Raw genomic sequence first — 22,377 nt, 5'->3', positions numbered from 1 at the left:
AAAAAATGTAATGCCCCAAATCGCTCTCCTCTACATCCCACCCCGCTCCCACCCTTACGTCCCGTGTAAGAAAGGGCTATGCAGTCCCTCCGAATATCTAGTTATTACAATACTTTACTTTCTGGATAACCGGCTAAACAAAGCACTTGATTTCTCAGATCGTCAGATTGCTCTCTCTTTAAAGGTGAAATCGCGCCAATCGCTGGGAGAAGTCGCTGAGTGTGAGCCGTTCCTTGGCCCCCATGTGTATAAAGCACCCGGAGCACAGAGGAGACATTGGTTCTTCGAGACTCACTGAAGATCTGGAGGGTCCCGGGTTTGATGGCCGGTCAAGAGGAGGGTATCAGAGGGTGGCATCATCATGAAACTCTCTGCTCCTGATCTCACAGCGCTGAACAATGAGCAGTTAATGCTACTGTACGTGACGATAAACTCAACTCGACTCAACAATGTGTGACGAGTGAGAAGAGGGTTTGGCTCAATGGTGCGTACTCTTGTGGTTAAGTAACCAAAGCGCATTGTCTTCCTCGTACATGGGAAGCTGCCTCCTGAGAGAGGCGCCAGGAATGATTAGTATGACTAGTAGGAACGTGTCTGATCAGAGGAGTTGGTCCCTAAGAGGAGGGAGTCCTGCAAGTCTGGTTCAACTGGTTTCCTCCACACTAAGGAAGACACTGGAGTAGCTCAGCAGCTCAGGCAGCATCTCTGGGGACCCGAAACGCCGACAATCCACTTTCTCCAGAGATGTTGCCTGACGCACTGAGTTACTCCAACACTCGTGCATCTTCTCTTGCAACCCAGCATCTGCAGTTCCTTATTCCTTCATCTGCACTGGTGGACCCCTCTCCGAACCCCAAGTATCAGATGATTTAGGAGCCCTAGGCTGATCAATGAGAAGGCAATCAGGGTCAAGATGACTCCAAGTAAGTCCAACATTGACCCAACTAAGAGTTAGATCAGAGATGATCGAGTGAAGGTGTGGTGAGGAAAAACACATACATTCCATCACACACGCACACATGCACTGTTTGTAATGTTCCTGCCTACGTGTATCTGAACACCTTAGGTCATATTTAGTTTAGTGTAGATAGACACAAAGTGTTGGAGCAACTTAGCGGGTCAGGCAGCATCTCTGGAGAAAAAGACTGGCTGACGTTTCGAGCCGGGACACTTCTTCAGACTGTTCAGTTCAGTTCAGTTCAGTTCAGTTCAGTTTAGTTTAGTTTAGTTTAGTTTAGTTTAGTTTAGAGATACAGCATGGAAACAGGCCCTTCGGCCCACCGAGTCCAAGCTGACCAACAATCACCCATACACTAGTTCTCGCCTACACACTAGGGGAAATGTACAGAAGCCAATTAACTACAAACCTGCATGTATTTGGAAACCGGAGCACCCGGAGGAAACTCAAACTCAAAGGAGAATGTGCAAACTCCGCACAGACAGCGCCCATAGTCAGGATCGAACCGGGGTCTCTGGTGCTGTAAGGCAGCAACTCTGCCGCTTCTCACTGAGCCTTCAATTTAAGGCGTAAATGCACAAACAGATTATGAGCCTAACTTAGAACACATCGCCTGGGCCTAATTATTTAATACGCTAATATTGCAAACAAAACTCAAGACTACGAAATACGTGCCATTGCAGAACTGTGTATAAACCAGTATAAATGGATGGCACAGTGGCACAGCGGTAGGGTTGCTGCCTTACAGCGCTCGCAGCACCGGAGACCCGGGTTCAATCACGACCATGTCTGTACGGAGTTTGCACGTTCTCTCCGGGACCGCGTGGGTTTTCTCCTGGTGCTCTGGTTTTCTCTCACACTCCAAAGACGTACCGTTTATAGGTTAATTGGCTTGGTGTATGTGTAAATTGTCCCAAGTGTGTGTGTGTAGGATAGTGTTAATGCGCGGGGGATCGCTAGTCGGCATGGACTCGGTGGGACAAGGATTCTGGTTCCATGCTGTGTCTGAAAAACTAAATGGATCCTAAATGAGCAGAACATTTTGGTGGGAGTAGTTTGGAAGGTGTGGAGAATAAATTGGGAGCAGAGGAAATAGGCGTTTGGTTATTAGGGGTGGACTCGGTGGGCCAAAAGGCCTGTTTCTATGCTGACGAAGGAAAGGGGTGAGAAGATCATATTTTAATATTTTTGTTAAAATAATTTGATTTCACCTTTAAAGACGAGCCATGACTCTGGCTCAATAAACAGTGAGGAGGGGGCTCTCCTGTGATCAACACAGCAGCCTCCCCTGCCTCTTTAATTCATCTTAAAGCAGTAGACCCCAAACTTCTTCATCTCCTTCCGGGGGAAGCCAAAGGTGCGGACGCCGGGCTCGGGCGGGCCACACTTGGGCCGGGGGAAGACAACGGAGTAGCGCACGCTGCCGTCGGCGACCCAGCCCGCCTCGCACCGGTCGAACTTGAGGAACTTCCACGCGGCATAGAGCTGCCCAACCTTGGCTATCTCTCCGCCATCGTCCTGACACGCCCTCCCTGCCTCCTCATAGTTGTACTTCAGCGGGTGGCGGCGGAAGTAGACTTGACCTGGAGCGAGACACAAGAACGTCCATTGAGAGACCTGGGGTCGGCAGAGGGGGGGGCCAAACATTCCAGACAGAGGGTTAGAGTCACAGAGTCGCACAACAAAGCCACAGGCCCTTCAGCCCTACTCGCTCATGCTGGCCCATCAATGCTAGTCCCAACTGCCTGGATTTGGACTATTGTGTTTAAGAAGGAACGGCGGATGCTGGAAAATCGAAGGTAGACAAAATGCTGGAGGAACTCAGCGGGTGCAGCAGCATCTAAGGAGCGAAGGAAATAGGCAACGTTTCGGGCCGAAACCCTTGGGTTTCAGCCCGAAACGTTGCCTATTTCCTTCCCTTGGGTTTCGGCCCGAAACATTGCCTATTTCCTTCGCTCCTTAGATGCTGCTGCACCCGCTGAGTTTCTCCAGCACCTTTGTCTACCTTTGATTTGGACTATGTTCCCTTCGAAACCACTCTTATCCATATACCTGCCCACATTGATTTAAAATGGTGTTATAGTACCAGCCTCAACTACCACCTTTGGCCCACCAATAGTTACCCCTCAGTTTCCTATTAAATCTTTCTCCTCTCTTACCTTAAACCTATGTCCCCTGGTTCTTGACTCTCCTATTCTGGGTGAAAAACTATACATTTATCCTGTCTATTCCCCCTCGTGATCTTACACGCCTCTATAAGATCACCCCTCAACCTTCGGCGCTCCAAAGAATAAAGTCCTAGCCTGCCCATATATTTTCCCTATATAGCAGGCCTTCAGGATGGATTCTCAAGTCCCCCCCCCTCCCCGTCAGTGACCCTGGGAGGAAGCCACGGTTTCAACATCTCCTCCCAAGCTGTGTCAAGACCAGGGGGAAATGGCGCAGGATCGTGCGGCTTCAGCCGCTGTTAGTGCCTCTCCCATCCTGGAGAGAGTTACTCACTCCGTCCTCCTTCCTTCATAAGTTCATCAGTGATAGGAGCAGAATTAGGCCACTCGGCCCATCAAGTCCGCTCCGCCATTCAATCATGGTTGATCTATTTTTCCCTCTCATCCTCATTTTCCTGCCTTCTCCCCATAACCCCTGACACCCGTACTAATCAAGAACCTGTCAATATCCATTGACGTGGCCTCCACAGATGTCAGTGGCAATGAATTCCACAGATTCACCACCCTCTGGCTGAAGAAATTCCTCCTCATCTCCTTCATAAAGGAACGTCCTACAATTCTGAGGCTGTGCCCTCTGGGTCTAGAGTCTCCCACTAGTGGAAACATCCTCCCCACATCCACTGTATCCAGGCCTCCATCTGTGGCTAGCAACAGGGTTGAAGCCAGCCCACCTTGCCAGCCGTGCCCTGAAGCCACCTCCCCATCGCTCGCTCGCTTGCCCCCCCCCCCCCCCCCCCCCCACACACACAGTTTTACCCGGTCACTGGGTCCCGCACCTTTCAAGGTTGAGGCGAAGCAGAAGACGTCGTATCGGTGGAGGTGCTTGTGGCGCTGCCCGTAGTTGCGTACGCCGGCCGAGTTGTCCTTTCCCCCGCACGGGCCACGTGGCGCGGTGATGGGGTACTGCACGGAGCCGTCGCCCAACCAGCCGGCATTGCACCAGTCCAGGCCCTCCTCCCACGCCTGGAACAGCTGCTCAAAGGAAGCGATCATGGCGTCCTGCCCCTCGCACGCTTGCTTGGCGTCGTGGAAGTTGAGCTGGTACCTGCCGTGGTGAGGCTGGTAGGGGAAGACCACACCTGGCAACACAAGCAGATGCAGCGGTCAAGGGCGGGCATGGCATGCGCGTCTTCATCCGTCGTGGCATTAAGTAGAAGACTGACACAAAATGCCTTAGAGCGCCTACGATGCCAGAGACCCGGGTTCAATGCCGACTACAGGTGCTGTCCGTGTGGAGTTTGTACGTTCTCCCCGTGACCGCGTAGGTTTTCTACAAGATCTTCTACACCACCACCCTCCCACGTTACATAGACGTACAGGTTAGTCAGCTGAATAGCTTGGTATAAATGTAAATTGTCCCTAATGTGTATAGGATAGTGTTAATGTGCGGGGATCACTGGTCGGTGTGAACTCAGTGGGCGGATACTCACTGTATCTCTAAACTAAACTAAACTAATCTCAACGAGTCAGACAGCATCTCTGGAGAAAAGGAGTAGATGATGTTTCGGGTCAAGACCCTTCTCTCAATCTGATGAAGGGTCTCGAACCGAAACATCACCTATTCCTTTTCTCCAGAGATGCTGGCTGACCCGCTGAGTTATTCCAACATTTTGTGTCTATCTTCTGTGTAAACTGGCATCTGCAGTTCCTTCCGACACATATTGAGGATACGAGTCAAGAAGTCATGTACCAGCTCCAAACGACTTTAGGGAGATGGTATTTGGAGCCCTGCTTGCAATTCTGGTCATCTCATTACAAAAAGGGTGTGGAGGCTTTGGAGAGGAGGTTTACCAGAATGCCAAACAGACACCAAGCCCTGGAGTAACTCAGCAGGTCAGGCAGCATCTCTGGAGAACATGGATAGCTGACATTACAGGTCGAGAGCTTTCTTCAGGGGGTTCAGTTTGTATGGGGATTGGTGGAGGGAAGGGGAAGAACCACTTTTACATTTTGGTACAGGATGGCATTTAAAGCTCGGAGACTCTTGTGTCTCTACTATCTTACACTTTTACACTTCGTATGATTGTGCGTGATGTATAGCAGGATTGTCATTGAGCTGTATGCAATAAAAGAGTCTCACTGTACATACTGTTGGTAGACTTGGCAACAAAGTACGGTGGCACAGCGGTAGAGTTGCTGCCTTCCTGCGCTAGGGACCCGGGTTCGATCCTGACTACGGGTGCTGTCTGTATAGAGTTTGTACGTTGTCCCCGTGACCTGCGTGGGTTTTCTCCGGTGCTCCGGTTCCCTCCCGAAGTTGGCTTCGGTAAAATTGTAAATTGTCCCTTGTGTGTGTAGGATAGTGTTAGTGTGCGGGGGTCAGTGTGGACTCGATGGGCCGAATGGCCTGTTTCTGCGCTGTATCTCTAACCTAAACTGAACTATAAACTAAACCCAGTGAGCCGAGCAGCATCTGTGCAGGTGAAGGGTCCAATGGAGGGTCTCGGCCCGAGACGTTGACCATTTCTCTGCCTCCACAGATGCTGCTCGGCCACTGGGCTGCTCCAGGGGTCTGTTGTGGGGATCCGTTCCCGCATCTCCGCACACGGTGGCCATGGGCCCAGCAGCTGCACCTACCTCGTAGCTCCAGCTCGACAATGGCGCTCTCGTCCTCCAGCCCGTCGATCACCTCGCACTTGTACTTGCCGTAGTCCTCTAGCCTGACGTCAGTGATGACAAGCGACACGTCCCTCTCCTGGGCCTGCTGCAGGTACACCCGCTCCTTGAACTCCCCAAAGCTGCGGTGCCTCAGGCCGATGGCTACCATCACGTCACTCTCCTTGGTGAAGTCCATGTTGAGTTTGGACCACTTCACGCGCACCTTGCGGCTGCCATTGGCCGGCGGCTCGTAGCGGTAGCGGCAGCTCAGCGTCACGTTCTCTCCCCGATACGCAAAGAGGCGCTCCTCCTGTGCCTCGATGTGAAGCTTCACCCCGTTGTAATCTGTAAACAAGCAATGAAACCCACCCGTTGCTCGTGTCCACTGTCCAGCCTAAACTCTCCTCCATTTCCTCCCAACCCTCCCTTTCCTGGGGCCTCCATTTTGATTCCCCCCTCTCCTCCCTCCTGTTCCCTCTCCCCTCCACCCCTCCCTCATTCCCTCTCCCCACCACCCCCACCACCTCCCTCTACCCCTCCCCATTCCCCACCACCCCTCCCTCTAGTTCTCTTCCTGAGAAGATTACGGAGAGTCGGTATGTCAAGGATGATTCTCTCGGACTTCTACAGTAGAGAGCATGCTGACCGGTTGCATCGTGGCTTGGTTCGGCAACTTGAGCGTCCAGGAGCAGAAAAGACTACAGAAATTCGTAACCATCACCCAGTGCATCATCGGCTCTGACCTCCCTACCATCGATGGGATCTATCTCAGTCGCTGCCTCAGAAAGGCTGGCAGCATCGTCAAAGACCCACACCATCCTGGCCACACACTCATCTCTCCGCTACCTTCAGGTAGAAGGTACAGGAGCCTGAAGACTGCAACATCCAGGTTCATGAACAGCTTCTTCCCCACAGCCATCAAACTATTAAACACAACTACAAACAAACTATGAACTATAACAACCTATTGCACTTTATCTGTTTACTGATGTATATATATATACAGTATATATACAGTATATATATATATATTCTATGGTATATGGACACACTGATCTGTTTTGTATTTATGACTACAATATCTGTTGTGCTGCAGCAAGCAAGAATGTCATTGCCCTATCTGGGATACATGACAATAAATTATCTTGACTTGACTCTAGACTCTAGTTCTATGTTTCACTCTCCCCTCTCCATCCTGAATCATATTCCACTATTTGCAACCTTTATCCCCTCCACATCCTTCGTCCTTCATTACTCTAGAGAGTCACGGCGTGGACTCAGAGTCTTCGACCCACCAAGCCACAGCTGAGGATCAGTGTCAGTCTGCCGGCTGGTAGTAAACATGTCATTAAACTGGAAAGAGTGCGGCAAAGATTCACAAGGAAATTGCCCAGATTCATCCAGTCTATTCCGCTCCTGATGTTCCAAGTCTCTGTAAGATCACCCCATAGCTTCCTACGCTCCAAGGAATAAAGTCCCAGCCTGCTCAACCTTTCCCTGCAGCTCAGGCCCTCAAGTCCTGGTATCATTCTTGCAAATCTTCCCGACACTCATTCCAGCTTTAATGACATCCTTTCCATAGCAGGGTCACCAAAACTGAACACAAAACTCCAAATGCAACCTCACCTACATCATGTACAACTATAACATAATGTCCCAACTTCTATACTCAATAACCTGACTGATGAGGCTTGCATTCCAAAAGCCTTCATCATCCTTTCCATCTTTAGACTTTAGACATACAGCGTGGAAACAGGCCCTTCGGCCCACTGAGTCCGTGCCGACCAGCGATCCCCCCACACTAACACCACCTTACACTCAGTAGGGACAATATTTCAGTTATACATTTTTACCAAGCCAATGAACCCACAAACCTGTGGGCACCAGCCACCCCGTGGCAGTGCCGGCCATACTTACACTCGCCGTTACCATGGCCATTGCCGTTGCTGTTGCCGTTGATATAGAAGGCACCGTTCTGTGGCAGACCCAGGGCCAAGCAAGCCAGCTGCAGCAGCAGCACTAACGCCAGAACAAGCATCATCGCTGAGAGTATTCTGTCCCACACTCCACCGTCCTGCAAACACAACAACAACAGCCAGTGGTGAAGTGAGGCAAAGCTTCTGGGGCCGCCTGCCACGGTTGCGGGCTGGAAGAGTCTGTGTTCCACGTGTACATGGAGTGCGTGAGGCTGCAGCCCCTGCTCCAATATCTAAAGGGGCTGCTCCTTGCCTTCTGGCTGCACTTCATACCCACCATCCTCATCTTTGGACACCCTGTGCGTAGGGGAGAGGGTAGGGCGTCCTGGTTGGGTTGCCCCTGGGCCTGGCCAAGCTGGCCATCTGCGAGTCACGGCTCCAGGCAGTGGAGGGCTCTACCCGAACCGGCTGCCTGTCCCCTTTTCCGGGGTTACGTCCGTGCCCGGGTGGTGTTAGAGAGGGACTACGCTCTGTCCACGGGCGCCCGGGGGGATTTCCGTGACCGCTGGGCACCGCGGGGGGTGGAATGCATCCTTGACAATTGGGTGATTTGGTATTATGGTGGTGGGTTTGTTTAGTGTTATTTTGTATTGTATATATTATTGTAATAATTGATTACATTTATTTTTGTTTAAAACAAAAGCAGCTTCTGGGGCAACCTATGACTAAGCGGGATCTCAGTTTAGTTGAGAGATCGTTTAGTAAGTCGGATTTAGAATATTTAGGCCGACATGACTTCACTTTGGCAGCCACAGTGCAGCCCAATTCTGATGAAGGGCCTTCGACCTGAAATTTAGTTTATGTTTGTTTAGAGATACAGCGCAGAAACAGGCCCTTCGACCCACGAGTCCGCGCCGACCAGTGATCCCCGCACATTAACACTATCCTACACACACTAGGGACAATTTTACATTTATACCAGGCCAATTAACATACAAAACTGTACGTCTTTGGAGTGTGGGAGGAAACCGAAGATCTCTGAGAAAATCCACGTGGTCACTCGGAGAACGTGCAAACTCCGTACAGACAGCACCTGTAGTCAGGATTGAACCTGGGTCTCTGGCGCAGTAAGGCAGCAACTCTACCGCTGAGCCACCATGATGCCTATGTAGTGCCCATTCCCGCGGAGCAGCCACTGCTGAGCAGTTTGTTGTCGCCACGAGTCAGCGGTTCAAATCTCACGCCAGCGAGTCAGCGCAATGTGTAGGAAGGAACTGCAGATGCTGGTTTACACCAAAGATAGACACAAAAAGCTGGAGCAACTCAGCGGGGCAGGCAGCATCTCCAGAGAGAAGGAATGGGTGACGTTTCAGGCTAAGGCCCTGCTTCAGTAGAAGCATGAAACTGCAGATGCTGACTTACAAAAAAGGACATAAAGTGCTGGAGGAACTCAGCAGATCAGGCAGCATCTCTGGTGACCAGGGGGAAGGGTCACAAGCTGAAACGTCACCTGTCCGTGTTCTCCAGGGATACTGGGTTACTCCAGCACTTTTTGTGTTTCACTGAGCACAATACTTCAGTCGGTGTAGGAAGGAATTGCAGATGCTGGTTTATGCTGAAGACAGAAAGAAAATACTGGAGTAACTCAGTGGGAAAAGGAGAAGGTGATATTTCGGGTCGGAACGCTTCTTCAGGCTGAAAGTTGAGAGGGGTGGAGTGGGGAGGAGGGGGTCGGAAATAAACTGGAGGCCTGAAAAGCCCAGAACAAATCAGAGGTCAAATGACCTCATGAAGGGTGGAGCCCACAATGGCCCATTGTTGGCTGGGCAAGGTGTGATAACAAGAGGAATACAAGGATGTGAACAGTGGAACTTGTAGGATGACTAGGGTGGGGGAGGGGGGAGAGGGGGGTGAGGGGGAGAGGCGGGAAGGGGGGGGGAAGGGGGGAGAAAGGGGAAGGGAATGTAGGAGTTACTTGAAATTAGAGAAATCAACATTCATACTGCTGGGGTGTAAGCTGCCCAAACAAAATATGAGGTGCTGTTTTTCCAATTTGCGTGTGGCCTCACTCTGACAGTGGAGGAGGCCCAGGACAGAAAAGTCAGTTTGGGAATGGGAGGGGGAGTTTAAGTGTTTGGCGACCGTTAATTCCTACTCTTTGCTTCCTGTCTGCCAACCAGTTCTCTATCCATGTCAATACCCTACCCCCTTATCCATTCTACTTGTTACATCCTCAAAAAATTCCAGAAGATTAGTCAAGTATGATTTCCCCTTCATAAATCCATGCTGACTTTGACCGATCCTGTCACTGCTTTCCAAATGAGCTGCTATCGCATCTTTAACAATCGACAAGCATCTTCCCCATTACCGATGTACAGCTGACTGGTCTATTATTCCCCGTTTTCTCTCTCCCTTTTTTCTTAAAAAGTGGGGTTACAATGGCTCCCCTCCAGTTCACAGGAACTGATCCAGAGTCGAGAGAATATTAGAAAATGATCACCAATGCATCCAGGATTCCTAGGGCCACCTCTTTGAGTACTCTGGGATGCAGACCATCAGGCCCTGGGGATCTATCTGCCTTCAGTCCCAACAGTTTGCCAACACCGTTTCCTGCCAAATGTGGATTCCTTTCAGTTCCTCCCTCCCACTAGATCCTCGGTCCCCTAGTATTTCTGGGAAATTCTTCCTTAGTGAAGACAGAACCAAAGTGCTCGTTTAACTGTTCTGCCATTTCTTTGTTTCCCATTATAAGTTCACCTGTTTCATGACTGTAAGGGACCTACATTTGTCTTCACTAATCTTTTCCTCTTCACATATCTACACTATACCGGATGCAGAAGATGAGGGTGGAGGAGGTGCGAGTCAACCTCTACCTAAACTTGATGACTGGTCTTTGGAGGAAGTGCCGCACTGTCAAAGGTGCCTTATGAGAGTGACCTTAATTTGAACTCTGTTGCTCTCTCTCTCTCACGTGAACTTTTAAAATAAAGAAATGGCCTTTTATTTCCCCTGGTGTCTTGAGAAATATTTAAGTTATTCAACATCAGTTTAGTTTAGTTTATTGTCACGTGTACCGAGGTACAGTGAAAAGCTTTTGTTGCGTTCTAACCAGTCAGCGGAAAGACAATACATTGCACAGTGGAAGTGTCTAAAACAAGAGGGGTGAGAAGGTAAGAGAGGATCTGGGAGGAGACGTCTTCACACAAAGGTTGGCTGCAATCATAAGGTCATAAGTGATCGGAGTAGAATTGGGCCATTCGGCCCATCATGTCTACTTAGCCATTCAATCATGGCCGATCTATCTATCACTCCTGGCCCCATTCTCCTGCCTTCTCCCCGTAACCTCTGACACCTGTACAAATCAAGACTCTATCCATCTCTGCCTGAAATATATCCACTGACTTGGCCTCCACAGCCGTCTGTGGCAAAGAATTCCACAGATTCACCACCCCACAGAATGAGTCTGCAATGCTGCAGCAAGTAAGAATTTTGCTGTTCAGTTCCTGATGCATAAGAGTTCTCGACTCTTGAACACAGCCTGTGGGGGTGGTTGGGGCAAATACTCTTAACTTTTAAGCAGTTGTGGTGCAGCTAGTAAGAATGTCGGGTTGGGGGCGCTGTCCTGTGCATCGCTGCCCAGCCAGCAGCTGTCTGTCTCTTCATCTTTTTTTTTTTTTGAGTTAGTTAAAGTGTTTTGTTTGGAGGTCTAAACTTTTTTATGGGGGGGGGGGGGGGGGGGGGGGGGGGGGGGGGGGGGGAAACTATACTTCAGGGTCCCTACCTGGTCGGAGAGGCAGCTTTTCTCCGGGCTGCAGTTTCGACCCTACCAGCGGGCCTGGAGCGGCGTTTCCTGTCGGGGACCGCCCAGTACCACGGCTTCGGCAGCGGCACAGCGCTGGAGCGCTATCGCGGAGCGGGCGATACCTTGCCCGGGTCGCCGCGCTGGGACTCCGGTATGCTGGGACCGGCGATAAAAAACATTGCGGAGCTGCGGGTCTGAGGAGCGGCCAGCTGCGGGCGGCGGCGCTGACTTTACATCGGGAGCCTGGGATCTCTCGACGAGATCACCAGTTGTGGAGCTCCATCCGGCGCGGCCTTGTTGGCTTCGGAAGCCGCGGTCTCCAGTACGGAAGCGGCCGTTCCAGGGTTCCCAAGCCGCTGTGAGGATTCTCCCAACGCCGGAGTACCATCACCCGGCGAGAACAGCCTGGAACATCGGGCCTCCGTGGAGGCAACTGTGGAGGCCTCAATAGGCCCGACTATGGGTGAACTGGGGATGGGGACTGGACTTTGTGCCTTCCCTCATAATGGGAACCATTGTGGGGGGATGTTTTCATGTTTAAATGTCTTTATTATTGTTATGTCTGTATTCTTTCTTTATGTGCTGCACGGAGAGGACGCTGGCGCTGTTTGTTCGCCGCTTCTCCGTTTGCTATTGTCTGTTACTATTGTAAAGCGACTTTGAGTCTTAGAAAAGCGCTATAAAAATTAAATTTATTATTATTATCTAGGACATATGACAATAAAACACTCTTGCCTCTTGGCTCTTGACCAGCACGTGAACCCACACGTAGAGAAAGCTATCGATCTGGTTTAGTTTAGTGATCCAGCCCAGAAACGGGCCCTTCGGCCCACCGAGTCTGTGCTGACCAGCGATTCCCGCACACTAATGCTGTTCGACACACACTAGAGACAATTTCTAATTTAATCGGAGCCACTTAACCTACAAACCTGGGCGTCTTTGGAGTGTGGGAGAAAACCCACACAGGTCATGGGGAGAACGTACAAACTACGTAGCCATTTGTAGGGAACTTTATCCGGAATTACGTGTGGCTCTGACATTGTGGGCTGAAGGACCTGTTCCTATGCTGTACGTACGGTTCTTTGTTCTGTGATTTTTCCATCATCTCTCTGTGCTATTAATGCAATTTTTCCTTCTGCAAGTAAGAAAACTGGGAACAGCACAAACCAATAAACCAACATGGCTCCGGGAAAGTCTGCTGAGAGATTTGATAAGCAGTAGATATTGATTTATTGCCGCATGAACTAACATTCTCCAGATCATTGGACGTGTCCTTGGACAGTGTTGCAACCTTGTAGTGCCTGGTTCGGCCACATAGAGGGGCTGCTGAGCGCTGGGAACTGCCTGATGTCTGCCATCTGGTGGCCTGACTTGGAAGAACAGGAGGTACACAAAAAAGCTGGAGAAACTCAGCAGGTGCAGCAGCATCTATGGAGCGAAGGAAATAGGCAACGTTTCGGGCCGAAACCCTTCTTCAGACTCAGAACAGCCCTTGTGCCAGAAGTATCGAGGATATCTTCGCTCACACCTCCACCATCCTATCACAAATATTCCCTTTTTTTGTTCTTTGCATTTAAAAAAAACGAAGGGCCTGTTTCCATGATGTACCTCTAAACTAAACTAAAGAAGGAATGTGAGAAGGAATTGCAGATGCTGGTTTAAACCGAAGATAGACCCAAAATGCTGGAGTAACACAGCGGGACAGGCAGCATCTCTGGGAGAAGGAATGGGGATGTTTCGAGTCGAGACCTTTCTTCAGAGGAAAGGGGAGAGGGATTTCAGAGATAAGGAAATGGAAAGTGTGAAAATACGGCAAAAGGAAATGGAGATCAAGGAGTATGTAGAATAGATCATGGTTAGCTGGGAGAAGGTAACAACAAAGCAAACAGAGATAAAATGTAGTCGGAGACAGTAAGACTGGTGGGAGAACTGGGAAGGGGAGGGATGGAGAGAGAGGGAAAGCAAGGGTTACTTGAAATCAAGTGTTTAGCAACCAGGAGATCAGGTAGGTTTAGACCAACTGAACAGAGGTTTTCAGCGAAACGATCGCCGAGCCTGCGCTTGGTCTCACCAATATATGGGAGTCGACACCTGGAACAGCGGATACAGTAGATGAGTTTGGAGGAGATGCAAGTGAATCTCTGCCTCACCTGGAAAGACTGTCAGGGTCCATGGATGGAGTCGAGGGAGGTGGTATTGGGGCAGGTGTTGCATCTCCTGCGGTTGCAGGGGAAAGTACCCGGGGAGGGGGTTGTTTGGGTGGGAAGGGACGAGTTGACCAGGGAGTTGCAGAGGGAACGGTCTCTGTGGAAAGCAGAAAGGGGTGGAGATGGGAAGATGTGGCTAGTGGTGGGAAGGAATGGGTGACATATCGGGTCAAGAACCTTCTTCAGACTAAACTATGTTCTGCCTAACCTGCAGACCATATTCCTGTAGCCACATCAGTTCAAGGGAATTTCAAGGTCTTTCCTATAAATTGGACACATTAGCAGATTCAACCCGCCAAAAACTGGCTAACTCAATCCTTGAAATAACCTTCAGTCAATGTATGTCCCTGTCTCTTTGTAATGATCGTGTAGAGGCTAACTATTGAACTCTGGAAGGTGTCTTTGATCACTATTTGTACTTTGATCACTATTTGTAGATTAGTGGAACACATGGAGTGCGTGTCGCCACTGGGCCATCTGTGGAGAATAGTTTAGTTTAGAGATACAGTGTGGAAACAGGCATTTTCGGCCCACTGAGTCCGCACCAACCAGCGATCCCCGCACATTAACACTACCCTGCACACACAATTATACCAAGCCAGTCAGCTTACAAACCTGTGCGTCTTTGGAGTGTGGGAGGAAACCGGAGCACCGGGAGAAAACCCACGCAGGTCGCGGGGAGAACGTACAAACTCCGTAGGGACAGCAGCCGTGGTCAGGATCGAACCCGCGTCACGAGCGCGGTGGGTAACTCTGCCACAGTTGAGTATTTTTCAAAATACAAATCCACTATTTCAGATAATAAATATTGCAATAAATCAGTGTCTGTGGAAAGAGTTACATGTTTAGGTTGAAGGCCTTCACTATAACTGGGTCAGTCTGAAGAAGGGTTTCGGCCCGAAACGTCGCCTATTTCCTTCGCTCCATAGATGCTGCCTCACCCGCTGAGTTTCTCCAGCATTTTTGTCTACCAGTGAGGAGACAAGTTAGTTCCTAGTTACAGACAGAGCTGGGGGTCAGAGATGGATGGAAAGAGGGACCTGACGTGGGGGAACGGCCAAGAACAAAGAGGGACCATTGAGGACCGTATTCAACACTTTGTAACAATGTGGCCGCCTTCACATAGCGACCCTTTGCATACCTTGTGTGGTGCACACAGCAAAGAATTTCACTGTGACACGTCACATGTGATAATAAAGTATCAATCCTTCATTCATAAAGTATCATTCAGCATGTTTCATCTCACATGGATAACTCCAAGATGGTTGGAGTGGAAAGTGAAGGGGAATGTTGGAGGCCCCGTGATCAATCCACAAATTCACCTCCCTCGCCCCCAGAAAACATCATCAATTGCAGTGATGGGCTCAGACAATGGGCCACGACGACTTCGATATGCGGAGGCGGAGGGTCGGCGGCTGGAGGCGATGGGCGGAGCATTTGCGGTGGGGTTTGAGACCAAGGGTTTCGGGCCGAAACGTTGCCTATTTCCTTCACTCCATTGATGCTGCTGCACCCGCTGAGTTTCTCCAGCACTTTTGTCTACCTTCGATTTTCCAGCATCTGCAGTTCCTTCTTAAATACTGCACTCAAGTCTAGTATCACCTGACTGGGTCACGCGCCGAACACGCTTTACACTGTTTCTCTGTACATCTGACAATAACTAAACTAAACCGATACCTAATGGAATATTCTGACAGGCGAGGTCAGAGTTGCCCTGGTGACCTCAGCGTTTACAATGGTTGGCTGAGGACAGCACTGAAACTTGGACCTGATGTGATTAGCTTTAAGGTGAGAGGGACAAAGTTTAAAGGAGTGTTCAGGGCAAGATTTTTTTACACAGTGGATGGTGAGTGCCTGGAATGTGCTGCTGGGATGGTCATTGAAGCAGATATGTTAGTGGCATTGAAGAGATAGGCACATGGATATACAATACAATACAATACAATACCTTTTATTTGTCATTTGAACCTCACATGAGGTTCAAACGAAATTTGGTTTCTGCAGCCATACAAAAAAAGAACCAAGACACACACCAACACAATTCAATTCACATAAACATCCATCGCAGTGAGTCCTCCTCCTCACTGTGATGGAAGGCAAAACTTGTCTCTCCCCTGCTCTCCATTCCTCTCCCGAAGTCAAAGTCGAGGTCAAATGCAGGGAATGGAAGGGTAAGGGTTATGTGTGGGTCGATGTGTGATGATCTTGTTCGGCACAGACATTGTGGGCCGAAGGGCCTTTCCTTGTGCTGTATGGTTCTATGTTCTATGTTTGGCCGGAGGTGGTTCCTGTCATAGACACACAAAGTGCTGGAGTAACTCAGCGGGACAGGCAGCATCTCTGGAGAGAAAGAATGGGTGACTTTTCGGTCTTCAGATACAGGCTGGGAGCTCCATTAACAGCAAGAGCCACAAATGGCACATGTTAGAGCAAATAGAAGTCTACATTTTACATTCGAAATCTCCAGTCCATGATTCTGGCACAAAATAAAATCGAGCAGCAAGTTTCTTCCGGCTCCTGCAGTTGCGTTGTCCAACAGCAGGTGGCAGCAGAAGTACAGGGCAGGGAACTCGAAGAGGGGCTTCTCTCTGCAATACCTCACCCCGCCACTGGGGTAGGCAGGGTCAGTGGGAAACTGTCCAACCTTCATCGTCTACATACAGCTAATGCTGCCTCACAGCGCCAGAAACCCAGGTTCGATTCCCACCTCAGGTGCTGTCTGTGCGGAGTTTGCACGTTGTCCCTGTGATCGCTAGCGTTTCCTCCGGGTGTTTTCCGGTTTCCTCTCTGGAGTCTGAAGAAGGGTCTCGACCCGAAGCGTCACCCATTCCTTCTCTCCAGAGTTGCTGCCTGTCCCGCTGAGCTACTCCAGCTTTTTGTGTCCATCAATGTAATCAAGGCCAGGAATCTTTGGCATCAAGCCTCTACTGATAGCAAGACAGGGGGAGGCTGTTTGGCTGAATGGGTTCATGTCCATAAGACATAGGAGCAAAATTACTCCCATTTGACTCATCAAGTCTGCTCCGCCATTTGATCAAGGCCGATCGATCTTTCCCTCTCAGCCCCATTCTCCTGCCTTCTCACCGTAACCTTTGACACCCGTACTAATCAAGAATCTATCAACCTCTGCTTTAAAAATTCCCAATATCTTGGCCTCCACTGCCATCTGTGGCAATGAATTCCACAGATTCACCACCTTCTGTCTATTGAAATTCCTCCACTTCCCCACTCTAAAGGTATGATCTTTCATTCTAAGGCTGTGCCCTCTGGTCCTGGACTCTCCCACTCTCTGCACATCCGCTCTATCTAGGTCAATTCCTGAGAGCCTCCTGTCATCCCTGCATCCCTGCCACTTATTCTCTCTCCCAACACATCATAATCATGGAGTCGTACAGCGTGGAAACATCCCACCCTCACCGCCCAACACGCCCCATCTACGCTAGTCCCACCTGCCTGCCTTTGGCCCTCTAAACTTATCCTATCCATGTACCTGTCCAAATGTTTCTGAAACGTTGTGATAGTTCCTGCCTCAACTACCTCCTCCAGTTCTATACACCCGCCCTGTGTGAAAAGGTTACCCCTCAGATCCCTATTAAATCCCCCCGCCCCCCCCTAACCTTAAACCTATAACTCTGCCAAACTCTATCAACTCTTCTTTGATTCTGTTTGCCACCAAGGGCACTAGGGGTGACTTCCACCAGCCGAGTGTATCCTTGGCAGAAACCGTTTAGTCAGAGGGTGGTGAATGTGTGGAATTCTTTGCCACACACGGCTGTGGAGGCCAAGTCAGTGGATATTTTTAAGGCAGAGATAGATAGATTGTTGATTAGTACAGGTGCCAGAGGTTATGGGGAGAAGGCAGGAGAATGGGGTTAGGAGGGAGAGATAGATCAGCCATGATTGAATGGCGGACTAGACTTGATGGGCCAAATGGTCTAACTCTACTCCTATTCCTTATAACCAGGCAAAACCCACGGAGAACGGGTGAATTCCACACAGACGTCAGGCTGATGTCAGGATTGAACCTGGGTCCTTGGAGTGGTGAGGCAGTGGCTCCGTGGACAGTCTTGCTGCACATGGCAAAGCAGGTGGTCCAACGCCAGACATCAACATCTCCTGGTGACAACTCGCTCCGACTCCATCAGACGTTACTGGACTTCACCTTGCACTAAACGCTATTCAAGTTACTCCCTTTATCATGTATCTGTACACTATAGATGGCTCGATTGTAATCATCTATTGTCTATCTGCTGACTGGATAGCACGCTACAAAAGCTTTCCACTGCACCTCCATACACGTGACAATAAACTAAATTAAAATAAAATAAACTAAACTGAAAAATATGGAGACAGTTTATGCTCCATCATTCTTTCAGGCTCTGAGTTTCAGATACCTCATCAAATCTATTCTCCAGAGATACAGTGTTCTCTGTTAGAAAATTAGGTCCTTCCCCTTATAAGTTCATATGTTTTTGGAGCAGAAATAGGCCATTCGGCCCATCGTCTACTCCGCCATTCAATTATGGCTGATCTATCTTTCCCTCTCAACACCATTCTCCTGCCTTCTCCAGTGCTACTATCTACCTCATTGGAGACCCTCGGATTAGCTTTGATCAGACTTTACTGGACTTTACCATGCACTAAACGTTATTCTTCATCTTGTATCTGTACACTGGGGATGACTCGATTGCAATCATGTATAGTCTTTCCGCTGACTGGTTAGCGAGCATCAAAAGCTGTTCACTGTACCTTGGTACACGTGACAATAAACTAACCTGAACTAAACTAAACTGTGGAATTTGCACATGAAGGTAAACTTGTCCCATTCGTGGACTTATTAATATTGGGATCCTACCCCCTTAGACAAACCAAGGTGGGCGTGAAGCTGAGCGGGGTTAACGGGCAGCGAAGGTGGCAGGCCCTTCCTTCACAACAGAGAGATCTCTTCCCAACACATGATGCCAACCACGCATTAGAGAGAGAAATGATGTTTTGGTTTGATTCGTTGATTGAAGGATACAGCACGGAAACGGGCCCTTTGGCCCATTGAAACATATAAGATTGTTAAGGGTTTGGACAAGCTAGAGGCAGGAAACATTTTCCCGATGTTGGGGGAGTCTAGAACCAGGGGCCACAGTTTAAGAATAAGGAGTAAGCCATTTAGAACGGAGACGAGGAAACACTTTTTCTCACAGAGAGTGGTGAGTCTGTGGAATTCTCTGCCTCAGAGGGCGGTGGAGGCAGGTTCTCTGGATACTTTCAAGAGAGAGCTAAATAGGGCTCTGAAAGATAGCGGAGCCAGGGGATATGGGGAGAAGGCAGGAACGGGGTACTGATTGGGGATGATCAGCCTGGATCACATTGAATGGCGGTGCTGGCTCGAAGGGCCGAATGGCCTACTCCTGCACCTATTGTCTATTGTCTATTGAGCCCACACTCGTTCACACCAGTGCATCTCAGTGCATCTCAGTGCAGCCCCCTCCCAACAGCAGCTTGGAATAACAGTGCGTAGGAAGGAACAGCAGATGCTGGTTTAAACTGAAGATAGACACAAAAAGTTGGAGGAACTCAGCGGGTGACGAATGAATGGTTGACGTTCGGGGTCATGACCCTTCTTCAGACTGCCTGCCCCCGCTGAGTTATACTCCAGCATTTTGTGCCTATCTTTGGAATGAGAGTGGGTGTGTGCTGAATATTTCAACCCACGGTGAAGGGCCACCGCCCAGATTCCCCGCGATGGTCGACAAAAGTGCTGGAGAAACTCAGCGGGTGCAGCAGCATCTATGGAGCGAAGGAAATAGGCAACGTTTCGGGACGAAACCCAAAGGAAATAGGCAACGTTTCGGGTCGAAACCCAAAGGGTTTCGGGACGAAACGTTGCCTATTTCCTTCGCTCCATAGATGCTGCTGCACCCGCTGAGTTTCTCCAGCACTTTTGTCTACCTTCGATTTTCCAGCATCTGCAGTTCCTTCTTTAAACGCTTCCCCCGATGGCCTTTCTTTACAAACCCGCCTCTATCCACAGCTCCAGGCTGGAGTTCAAACTCTTCAGGATAAATAAATAAATAAGCTGAAGTGTAACTGGTGTTTATTTACACTGGGCACTGACATGGCCCTGTCGCTCCCATCGACATTTACTATCTGCAGTTTCTCAACTACAGCAACGTGGGAAATAGAAACATAGAAAATAGGTGCAGGAGGAGGCCATTCGGCCCTTCGAGCCAGCACCGCCATTCTTTGTGATCTTGGCTGATCGTCCCCAATCAATAACCCATGCCTGCCTTCTCCCCATATCCCTAGACTCCACTAGCCCCTAGAGCTCTATCTAACTCTCTCTTAAATCCATCCAGTGCTTTGGCTTCCACTGCCCTCTGTGGCAGGGCATTCCATAAATTCACAACTCTCTGGGTGAAAAAAAATTTTCTCACCTCAGTCTTAAATGACCTCCCCTTTATTCTAAGACTGTGGCCCCAGGTTCTGGACTCGCCCAACATTGGGAACATTTTCCCTGCATCTAGCTTGTCCAGTCCTTTTATAAATTTTATATGTTTCTATAAGTTACCCCCTCATCCTTCTAAACTCCAGTGAATACAAGCCCAGTCTTTTCAATTTCCCCCAATATGACAGTCCCGCCATCCCAGGGATCAATCTCGTGAACCTACACTGCACTGCCTCAATCATTTCAAGCTGTCATTCCTAGCTGTTCCCTGCCCTGATCTCTGCTTCAATCAAATTGTGTTTGTTCATTTTCCAGAATGGGTCTTTTTTCCCCCTTTTGCAACGTTGTATAGTCGCCAATGCAAACTGCAAGTGGCTGTTGGTGCTGTCAGCCAACGTACGCGCGTTGTAACTAAACACAGATGCTGGCTGCACCGGTGTGAAAAGATTCTCAACCTGATGGGAAAGTGGAGAGAGCAGAGAGCGGTGCAGCCGGGCGCTCTGGGGTGAAAACGTCCAGAGACTGCATTAAAATTAAAACCACTTAAAAATAGCAACACAAGCCACACACACACACACAAAAGCAATTGAAACCATGTTCCTGGGTGCATCTGGAAGGAGTTATTTTTTGGTGGTAGGACTAATTGGATGTGCATTGTGAGGACTTTGTTTTAACATTCTCACTGGAGTCGGTGCACGTACACACACACACACTAGTCTAGTGCATCCCTTTGCTGAGTGGCGACTGCTGCAGTCCGCAGCGCCGCCGCCAGAGGGAGCACCAGACAGCAGTTTGCTTCTCCTAAAGTTTGCGTCCAAACTTCTCCAAAAGTTTTGGGAAGTTTTGAAACTTTCAAAAACTTCGCCTCTGCACGAACCTCTGATTCTGACTGCAGACCGACCATCACCAGAGGTCTTTCTCCGTGTGCTCCTTTTGTTTCTTTTTCAATTCCATATATAATTGAACATATAATTTAACATATATAACAATTAAGGTACAGTTCAGATCATAGCAATCTTAACCCAGTAACAACCACTTCAAAAAAAAATATTCCGAAATTCACACACAATCCGATTTAAATGTGGATCGATTCATGTGGGTTACCTCGTTTTACCAGAAAACTTTTTTTTAAAAACCTTCATAACCAAATCAATAATAGCGATTGATAATTTTATTTCACAAAACGAACATTCGATTTTGTATTCTGAATTTGTCAAGATTTTACTGCGGGTTAAATTCCTATAGTTGACGCATTATAAAGCAACGAGATCGCAGCTTTTCTGTCCCGAATCACGGTGGAGCCAAGATCCGAATGAATATTGCATTACCCCACATCGACCTGCCCTCATTCCCCCAACAACAAACTTCATTTCCCTTTTCTCCACATTTTAGTTGTAGCAAACTTTAAAAGGGAATTGCAAATGTTGATTTGGTTTTTCTAAATTTCGGTAAAACACGTATTCGGTTAGCATCTGTGCTAATCTACACATCTAGACGTTTGCAAAACATTGTGCATTGAAACAGCATGCATTTGGAGTTGCATCTTTAAGCAGTTCAGTCAGTATCATCAACTTACAAAGATGGACAACTTTCGTTCTTTCGGGTGAAGTTTCCTTCAAACTTGAAGTCCCACTCCTTGGCAAGTGTTGCTGCTCCTTTGTACCCCAGAGCTTGTAGTAGATCCTTGCAAGCTAATAACTGTACTTTATAAAAAAAAAAGGGGGCTAAAGTACCTCGACGTCACCAGTCAGTCCAGTGACGCTACGTCCTTAAGGCAGCTCCTCCACTCGCCCCAGCCGCAGTATCCGTCAACACTCTGCAATTACCCAGTGGGTTTTAGCAGGAGACCACCGCGACTGCTTGTCCGCTGTAGTAGCTCCTTTAGACCAGCACTACATCCTACATTGTCCACTCGCATCAAGTACACTCTAACTCTGAGTGAGATGCTAAAGCTTACTGTGACTTCGGGGCTACCTGCTGTCCACGTGTGTGTGTCAGTGTGTGTGAGTAGATGTGAGTGTATGTTATGTGAGTGTGAGTGTATGTTAAGTGAGTGTGAGTGATTGTGTCAGTGTGTGTGAGTGTGTGTGATTGTGTCAGTGTGTGTGTGAGAGTGGATGTGAGTGTGCGTGTATGTTGTGTGTGCGTGAGTGAGTGTGATTGTGTGAGTGAGTGTGTGTGAGTGTGCATGAGTGAGTGTGTGTGTGAGTGAGTGTGTGTATGTAAGTA

At 49.0% G+C, this 22,377-nt stretch overlaps 1 protein-coding gene across 4 annotated transcripts; it reads right to left on the bottom strand.

Moving 5' to 3' along the window:
* hapln3 (hyaluronan and proteoglycan link protein 3) lies at positions 1-22,054 on the bottom strand. 4 transcript variants are annotated; one of them, XM_033050614.1, is made up of 6 exons: positions 21,725-21,864; positions 7,702-7,858; positions 5,764-6,129; positions 3,963-4,265; positions 2,366-2,541; positions 1-371 (listed from the first exon to the last, which is right to left on the bottom strand). In XM_033050614.1, the coding sequence occupies exons 2-6, from the start codon at positions 7,823-7,825 to the stop codon at positions 360-362; spliced, it is 981 nt and encodes a 326-aa protein (XP_032906505.1). In that variant the 5' UTR covers positions 7,826-7,858; positions 21,725-21,864; the 3' UTR covers positions 1-359. The 4 variants fall into 4 exon arrangements, with proteins under 4 accessions (XP_032906505.1, XP_032906504.1, XP_032906502.1 ...); XM_033050613.1 differs by lacking the exons at positions 1-371; positions 21,725-21,864 and adding an exon at positions 21,882-22,054 and having other exon boundaries at positions 2,196-2,541; XM_033050611.1 differs by lacking the exon at positions 1-371 and having other exon boundaries at positions 2,196-2,541.
* Between the last annotated feature and the right edge of the window lie 323 nt (positions 22,055-22,377).

This window comes from Amblyraja radiata, chromosome 34 (genome assembly GCF_010909765.2).
Source record: "Amblyraja radiata isolate CabotCenter1 chromosome 34, sAmbRad1.1.pri, whole genome shotgun sequence".
In the NCBI taxonomy this organism is placed as follows: Eukaryota; Metazoa; Chordata; class Chondrichthyes; order Rajiformes; family Rajidae; genus Amblyraja; species Amblyraja radiata.
Note: the sequence above shows the minus strand (reverse complement) of the source record. Positions and strands in the feature narration are given on the sequence as shown.